Source organism: Hemibagrus wyckioides, linkage group LG14 (genome assembly GCF_019097595.1).
Source record: "Hemibagrus wyckioides isolate EC202008001 linkage group LG14, SWU_Hwy_1.0, whole genome shotgun sequence".
Classification (NCBI taxonomy): Eukaryota; Metazoa; Chordata; class Actinopteri; order Siluriformes; family Bagridae; genus Hemibagrus; species Hemibagrus wyckioides.
The window spans coordinates 13,263,173-13,272,184 of NC_080723.1; the positions used below are offsets into that span (position 1 = coordinate 13,263,173).

General features: G+C 36.2%; 2 protein-coding genes across 2 annotated transcripts; both read left to right on the top strand.

Annotated features, from left to right (window-relative positions):
• Positions 1 to 218: 218 nt before the first annotated feature.
• Positions 219 to 4,321, top strand: tnni2a.2 (troponin I type 2a (skeletal, fast), tandem duplicate 2). The gene is made up of 7 exons (XM_058408680.1): positions 219 to 318; positions 1,743 to 1,772; positions 1,998 to 2,037; positions 2,174 to 2,302; positions 3,161 to 3,250; positions 3,343 to 3,519; positions 3,824 to 4,321. Exons 2-7 carry the CDS (start codon positions 1,765 to 1,767, stop codon positions 3,917 to 3,919), a joined length of 540 nt encoding a protein of 179 aa, XP_058264663.1. The 5' UTR covers positions 219 to 318; positions 1,743 to 1,764; the 3' UTR covers positions 3,920 to 4,321.
• Positions 4,322 to 5,413: 1,092 nt separating this feature from the next.
• LOC131365074 (troponin I, fast skeletal muscle-like) lies at positions 5,414 to 8,419 on the top strand. Its single transcript, XM_058408684.1, has 7 exons — positions 5,414 to 5,495; positions 7,019 to 7,054; positions 7,185 to 7,221; positions 7,334 to 7,462; positions 7,628 to 7,717; positions 7,819 to 7,995; positions 8,124 to 8,419. Exons 2-7 carry the CDS (start codon positions 7,047 to 7,049, stop codon positions 8,208 to 8,210), a joined length of 528 nt encoding a protein of 175 aa, XP_058264667.1. The 5' UTR covers positions 5,414 to 5,495; positions 7,019 to 7,046; the 3' UTR covers positions 8,211 to 8,419.
• The last annotated feature ends 593 nt before the right edge of the window (positions 8,420 to 9,012 follow it).

Sequence of the window (9,012 nt, forward strand, 5' to 3'; positions counted from 1 at the left end):
ACTGCCACTGTGATGATGATGATCTCTAACGCTTATTTCAGGGTTGTTGTCCCTGACAAAATAAAGATAATGCATCAATAATAATCTTGAGGGATGTGTTATTTATATTGAAGAAGCAGGGAAAGAAGCCATAGTACTGTATTTCATGACCTTGTCAGCCCATTGGTTTGGTTGATAATCCATTTCCATAAAGAGAAAGGTAGGATTTACAGAGCGATCAGAGAATGCAATATATAACTTCTTTGCTCCTCAGCTGCCTGTGTCTCCTCCTGACAGTAGCACTTTACGACCCTCTGCTTTCTGTTCTGTGTCTGTAAGGTAAGGACTATTCTTCTTCTTCTTTCTTCTTCTTCTTTGATTTATTTTGCTATGCTTTCATCTCTTCCATTTTTTGGTGCAGACTTGCATTGTTCTTGCATCATTTCGACATTATTGTTGCTATTGATGCTAGTATGCTTGTACATCTTGACTGGAAAATGAGGATTAAGGTATACTTAATAATGATGTTGAATTAGAAATGATACAGTTTTAACATAATTTGGTCGATGCTTAGTTTTTATTTTATTTTTTTAAATACACACAATGGTAGTAATGGTAATATGAAATACAATTGAGCTTGGTGAACATGTTTTGTGTGTTTTAATGAAGAGTGGACAGAGAGAGCCAAGATGCTTGCTTAATATACGCAGTGATGATGTGGCACTTTGAAAGTCTACACCTCCTTTGGCAATAAATTATGAAAATGATACTGCAAACTTTTACTTCTTGTCAACACCCACATTCTGACATGCGTAATAGCCAGTTTACAATAGTGTCTGTTTCACAAAAATGTGGCTTGGCTCTAATGCTAAAATGGTAGGATGTGAGTTAAATTGTTTAAAAAAATATATGTAATCCATCACCTAATCTACATACCAATTCAACTGAAGAATAAAGCTTGTTTTTAGTGTTCTCTAACCTCTAAGAATTGCCCCTCTTTCCAAAGAATGTGACAGGTTTTACATGCCCTAACAACTGCCTTTTCTGTCAGCTTTCTAAGCATGTAGTTAAGGAGCATGATGGCCATCTGAACAGACTAAAGCAGTTAAATCAGTCATCAGTTAGACAGTCAGCCTACTCAGTTGCTCCACACCAGATAAATAAAGGCTAAGAATGAAGTCAGTTGTGAAGGAATAAAGGACACAGAGTTATTTCGGAGCGCTACTCTAATGTCTTGGCCATCTCAGAGATGTTCCATAAGGCCGGGTCTGTCTCTTGGGCACGTCTAACAGTTGTGGTGTCACATTGCAGAGACCTCGATAAGTAAATATCAGTCAAGGAGGGATTTGAGGCCACAGAGCCTACTCACATCTCCGATTTAGAATCAGGGTACTAGTCTTATGCATGTGACACTTTAAAGACATAACTACTGGTAGCTGACTTGGATGATCTTGAACATGGACTTGACCTTGCACTGTGCTCTGTAAAGCATGCTTTCCAAGTTCCAATTTAGATTTTCTCAGTGGTCAAGCTTTTAAAATTTTCTCTTTAAAGGTCATGAAGCAAAATCAGTTTCAAAAACACCATTGACATTTTACTTCCAAAGTTGAGGCTGAATTCATTACTTAACAGTTGACATTTTCTTAATAATTAGATTCTGCAGAACATTAATTATACTGAAATGTCTAACACACCCTTGTCCCTCCAAGAATACACCATAAGCATACAATGTATGTGTTTATTCTTTGTATTGCTGTCAACAGGGAACAAAGACAAGCAGCCAACATGACTGAGTGAGTAATATTTTGAGTCACTCTCTTTGCTTAGAATTAGTGCTAAAGAACTTAGCATTAAGGAAACCTGATCTCATAAGAAATATGCATATGTACATGATATGTTCAAGCGAGTTGTGAAAAATTAAAGTTATATATTATATTTTACTTCTAGTTTTCAGTAGTCACTTTGTGACTACAAAAAGGAGGAAAAATAACCAAACATCTATATTTTTGTTCTTGTAGACACAAAAGAATGTCCATGAGTCGGAAACACAGCTTGAAGGTACAGCACATTGTTTAGATTTTAACAATTTTTCCACTAGTGATGATACATATACAATATAAAACTATTGAGTATGGGCAAATAAAGCAAGAATAAATCCTCAGATTGATGTGTCTGATAACGTCTGTCTCTCCAGAGCTTAATGCTTCAGGTTGCAAAAGACTTATTAGAAGCTGAAGCTGAAATGAAAGTGCAAGAGAGGAAGCGATACATGGAAGAGCATTGTCCTCCTCTTTGTTTACCCAGCAGAAAAGAGGAGTTAATGGTAAACCTCATGCCAACATTTCCACTAGGTCTGAATGACTTTAACACTTAAGTATCTATTAATATAGATACTTAGACATGAAATAAAAGTAATCTGGCTTACATCCTAAGACACAATGTTATATTATGGTTTCCTTAACTGACTGATTATTTCACACTTTAGTTTGAAATAATACAAAACTGTACAAGTTGCCTGCGGTAGGGGACACTCCTGGACTGGAAATGTAACACAATACATAACATTAATGAATAAAATTACACATGCATTCTCTCATATTCTTAAAAATAATAAACCATGTAATCTAAAGAGTCAACATCTCTTAGTTTTTTCTTTTTTATCCAATTGACTAACAAAGGACCAAACTATCTAAAACAGTGAACAACACAATGCAAAACCTTGAGGAACATATTCAGAGACATGCTGTAATAAAAAAATGCTGATTTATTTTTAGTCTAATTTACTTCTGTACACTGGTCTGGATAAGGGCATCTAACACTTATACTATACACTATAAATGTAAGTGTAGGACATTAAAGTGTCACTTGGATTGTCTTTTTGGGCCATTAAAGGGTTTAAGTAGAACCATACAACTGGGTTTCCCATTCAGCTGAGAGGAAAAACACACAGTTGTGCGGTTCCACATTGAACAATCAGGGCTCTAGATTTAACTTTTTATTTAGCAGTGTCAAGAACTGTAGTTGTTATTTCATGTCCCATTTAATATTCCAAGTTATTGTGTTTGGAGTCTGTTTCTGTCTAGATTAAATTATTATTACATGTAAATTCAGATGCAGAAGGCAATTTTAAAGTTATAATAAGGCCATGCTTTAATTCTACTGTATATACCATATGCTTCAGGCACTGTGCACTGAGCTACATGAAAAGATTATTGTTATTGATGAAGAACGGTACAATCTGGAACGTAAAGCTAACATGGTCGTGGATGAAGTAAGTTTTCTAATGTTTTTCTTAAATCACTGAGCAGTTATTTTAATGCTGCCTCGGCATTAATCGTTCTCATGGGCACTGCTTGTTTTCAGGTGAAAGATTTGAATATTAAAGTTGTAGACCTCAAGGGTAAGTTCAAGAAACCTCCTCTGAAGAAAGTGCGTATGTCAGCTGATGCCATGCTCCAGGCTCTGCTCGGCTCTAAACACAAGGTGAACCTGGACCTGAGGGCCAACTTGAAACAAGTGAAGAAGGAGGTCAAGGAGGAGGTGGGGCTTCGATTATACTAATCAGTCCTGTGCAGTTCATGTGATCATTATTTCTAGCTGTTTCAGACATGCATTTTAAAATCTGAGCTTCATTTTGAAGAGACATTCGCATGTGTACTGATGCTGCTCAAAGGTGGTTCATTAGAAGCAAATGGCTTTATTTTTTCTTATGTTTACTGAAACCGGCCTAAAAAACAAACTGGCTTGCAACTTAACAGCCAGAACATCTTTTGAAAATGTCTTTGATGCACCAGTGGTTATAAATAATGCAATCTCCTATTCATTTTTCTCCCTCCTTTCATAGGATAAGGAACTCCGTGATGTTGGTGACTGGCGTAAGAGCATTGAGGATAAAGCTGGCATGGGTGGAAGGAAAAAGATGTTTGAGACTGAGTCTTGAATGCACTGACCAGACCTTTGTCTTTCACTGACATTATTAAACTAACTCCCACTTTGCCTGTAGTAATGATACAACTGACTCTATATTTACACTGTTCACAGGGTTTCCTGTCTTATGAAAGTTTTTTTTTTAAGCAAGTGTCTGTTTCCATCTTTATCCAGCATTGTGTTTTCACGACAAGGTCTGTGTAAATGCGTGCGAAGATAACATGTTTACCAAATAAATTCACAACGTTGATACAAGATTGTCACTTCTGAATTATTTTAATGAAGGATGATTACATTCACAATTATATAAAATGTTTCTGCTGTCTGGTCAAGAGTTTCTTTAGGAGGGAACGTAAGTAATTTCTGACTAAGCATGTCTGTTACTTAGAATATATACACTACCAGTCAAAAGTTTGGACACACCTTCTAATTCCATGCTCTTTCCTGATGTTTATTTCTTTCTACATTGTAAAACAATGCTGAAGGCGGCTGAAATACACAGTAATCTCCTCTGAACAGTTGATATTGAGATATGTCTGCTACTGATGTGTAAAGCCTTCATAACAGCTCTAATCTGAGGTGCTGTTAATTGGTGATTTCTGAGGCTGGTAACTCTAAATGAACTTCCCCTCTGCAGCAGAGGTAAGTTTTGGTCTTGCTTTACTGGGATGGTCTTCATGTGAACCAGGTTCATCATGGTGCTTGATGGGTTTTGCAAATGCACTTGACAATACTGTTCTTGCAAGAACTATTCCAGAACACCTGACCTTCGTGTCTTAAAATAACAACTGACTGTTTTTTGTTGTCGTTACATATGGATTGAAGTCCATGTGTGTTATTTCATAGTTTTGAAATCGCCAGTATTGTTCTAGAATGTAGAAATAAATCCCTAAACAAAAAACATTGAATTAAAAGGTGTGTCCAAACTTTTGACTGGTAGTGTATCTGATAGGAAAAAATGTTACTTAATGAATTTATGATATTTGTTTAATAGTATTTTTCTCACATTCAGATCCGGACTAGATTGCTTTACATTAGAGGTAAGTAATACTTGCATTTATATACTAACATACACTAGAGTGTGCTGTCCATCCTACTCATGGAGCTCTGTTCTCCAATCTCTAATATCTTCTAAACAACCCAAAGCAGATAACTGTTACTAAAGTTTTTAACTTGTTCAAATATGGATTAAGGTTAAAACTAAATCTATAGCATGAGAACTGCTAATAATGCTTTAAATGTGTTCCAACAATTTCTCTCGCAAATCAGAAAACAACTGTATGTGTGGAGCATTTGTACCGTTCCTAAGACCATAAATCTCAGCTCACAGCCAGACGTTAACAAGATAAATAAGTCATAAAATAAGAAAAACGTCTTAAAGGGGGAGATATTTATATAAAGGTTGAAGGGAGGGGTTAAGGCTAGAGTTTCAGATGCATGCTGATCTGTTGGTCTGAGTGGCACACCAATTCCATAAAGAGAGATGCAGTGTTCTGCTGAGCCATCATACAATGTCATTAAAACCCCTGTGGTGTTTCAGTCGCCCGTGGCAGTCTCTCTGGATCATACTTGCCGCCTTCTTCTCTTAGGTGAAAACCTCTCATCTGTCTCTTCTGAGTGCAGCTTGTCTTCTCTTTAGCAGCAGATGGATTTTATGGTTTTGGACAGTATTTTTTTCTTTCTCTTGGAACCTTATGATAAATACATTCTCGCAGGATTTTCCTGAAAGCAATGGCAGATTTGATTTGCAATAACAGAAGAAAAGAATTGTATTTTATGGCAAATGAGTTTTGACATAAAATACATTGGGTTCTTTTTTTTCCGACAATATTTGGTGATGTGGTAACTATACAACAGTTAATGCAATAATAAAGATTTCCATACTTTATTATTGCTAACATTTGGAATTCATTAGTGAAATGAATTTACTCGAATGTTCTTGTAAATTTACACACTGATATTTCAGCTCTGTGTGAATGAGCTGGAATTTAGTGCTTTTGGAAAGTTTCGTGACAATAGATTTCATTCTTATTTCTCTTTAAATGTGCAAATCAAATGATTAGTCTGGCAAAGATCCAAATCTGTGGCTATAATTACTGTATTTAACATGTATATGAGTTACTAAACAGTGCATTTAATTTTACATGTATGACTTTTAGATTTTATATGCTGTGCTAGATGATTTATGAGTTTATTTAATATTCTGAAACCTTATACCTGTGCACAGGGGTCTGTGGTACGCGTGTTCTGACTATCAGTTATCAGTGTATATGTCAACCTGTAAAATAATACATATAAAATGCATATCTTGCATCATAAGTGTTCCATGACGAAATTAAGAGTATGACATTTATAGCAGTCTGATGTAAGTGTAAAATGTGACGGAGGTATCTGCAGTTCAGCACTGCAATTATAAGTCATTTCAGACAGATGTTTTCCTTAATTATGCAAATTAAGGTCATAGCTAATATATATTATTCCTGCCCATATTTAAGCTGGTAAATATTTCTTCATGCTAGTCACTCGTTATCATTTGAATAAGACTGATGAATCTCAAATGTCAGGATCGATATCATATACCAAGGTGTGAGGTTATAAATGTGTCCTCGAAGATAAGCGTATCACCATAAGAGGGATATGAAGTGAACAGCTGGCCTCTTACACTTACAAGCCTTAACTTAATTTAGAAGGGATTTTCATTCTGTCTGTACTGAAGGACTCAACTCTTGAAGTCTATCATGTATTAGTTTCCAAAGAACCATCTAGGCCAGCAGACCCAGACATCGAGTGTTTGAGTTCCATGAAGGGCTGATATTATCGTCTATATGACTGTGTGAACAAATGCTTTTAAGTTTGTATCAAATATATATACAAATTTGTATATATATATATATATAATCAGGTCTGTTACCTCCCTTATATTGTTCAGCAAAGTCTTTCTTAGTTACTATTTCCCAAAAACCTTGCTATTTGCTTTAAATACTCTCCTGAAACAGAACTGCTCGGAAATCTGAATAAATCTGGGAGTGTACATTTACCCTCATATTTAAAACAGAGAATAAAACACTTTTGCCATGAATTCTAACACATGCAACATTTTCTTTCTTTCCAGAGGATCTGAAAAAAAACAGGAAGGCAAGATGTCTGAGTAAGTCTAATAATCTAAATTACTGAAAGTGATACAGTTTGATCTGTTGTTTTTTCTCTTAAATACTGTTTTCATTAAATGGAATATTTTTTTCTAATACCTTGTTTTCTCTTCTCTTCCCACTGAAAAGCAAAAAGATGTCCTCAAGTCGGAGGCATCAGCTGAAGGTTGATCAGCATTATTATTGCCATTGCTGACAATATCCTCCTTGCATCTTTTTATTATGATGCCCATGAGTTTATCTAAAATTAAATCTAAGCTTTCACTTGTGTTCTCCAGAGCTTGATGCTTTCCATTGCTAAAGGTCTCCTAGAAGCTGAAGCCGTTGCAGCAGAGGCTACAAGGAATACTTATATGGACGAGACTTGTCCACCTTTGCAAGTGTCAGGATCTCTTGCAGACCTTCAGGTGGATTTACATACTTACATGCAATATATATATATATATAAACCTAGCAAACTTCAGTTGTGTATTTAACATACAGTATGTGTGCATATGCTTGGATAAAGGCATGTTTATCTGCTAATTTGCACCTTACTTACAAACATGATTTTCATAAATGATGGAATGCAGGAGTTGTGCAAGAAGCTCCACGCAAGGATCGACAAAATAGATGAGGAACGCTATGATCTGGAAAGTAAAGTGACCAAGTCTAATAAAGAGGTATGGATGCTCTACTACAGAAAAATAAAATTAACTGGAGCATTTTATCATCAGCTGTTCATGAATTACTGTTTGACTTGTGATCTGTTTTCACGGAACAGATAGATGACCTGAAAATTAAAGTTCAAGATCTGCAAGGAAAGTTCAAGAAGCCAGCTTTGAAGAAGGTGCGCATGTCTGCAGACTCTATGCTTCAGGCTCTGCTCGGCTCCAAACACAAGGTGAACCTGGATCTGAGAGCCAACCTGAAACAAGTGAAGAAGGAGGTCAAAGAGGAGGTGGGTATAAAAGTAGACTTCAAAGTAACATGTGATGACCATTTGTGGTGATATCATCGCTTGGATGCTCAATTTATGGTCTTTTGACTTTGTAAGACACTAAAACATTTAATGACTTGGTGTTACAGCCCGCAGAACAAGTTGGTGATTGGCGTAAGAACATTGAGGACAAGGCCGGTATGGATGGCAGGAAGAAGATGTTCGAGACCTCCTAATTACCTTAAAGCACAATGCAGCTGGTTGTTTTTAACTAGAAAAGCAGGCAGTGTACTTTTCTTTAATATTGCCACCATTCTTTTGTATATGATCTAAGGATAATATATTTCAAACCAGTAAGTCACTTGTTTAGTTCCTGTCTGCTGAATAGTAAGTACTGTACAAACATGCTTCAAGTGATAAATAAATATCATAAGTATTTTAACGATTCCTGTAGTTTGTCTGAATCTGTGCACTTGGTTTCAGAGGCTTTCTGACATGCTATGTACAAAATACAAATGCCAGGGATTTGGTTAAACATGATTCAAGGGTTTTGAGGTTCCCAAACCCAGCCGTGATAAGTGTACATTTTTGTTTTTACCTGTTCTAACACACCTGAATAAACTCATAAAAGGCTTGAGAAATAGTTAATGAGTTAAATCAGGTGGATCAGAATAGGGGGAAAAGGGTCATTTGAACCTCTCAAAAGAAAAACTGTTCATTTCTATGAGCACAACTGCAGGGATGGCTCGAGAGGATTTGTCAGTTAATCAAGGCTTAACGAGCATTTCACTGGGTTGTCTGGTAAGTTGACTTTGAATCTGTCACACACCTCTTCTCTTTCCTCTCTACCTGGTGTGCCAAATGTTTCTGTTAATGTCTCTGTTGACACTGAAGCTGTTTTATCGTACACATGCCAAGGCAACTCAATCATCTTACTGGCGACTTCATCTGAACCCACAAAACTAATCACTACGTATAGCTGGAACACTCAACTAATGGTAACGGATACTTGTGACTCGTTTTTAATAGTGCTGCAGA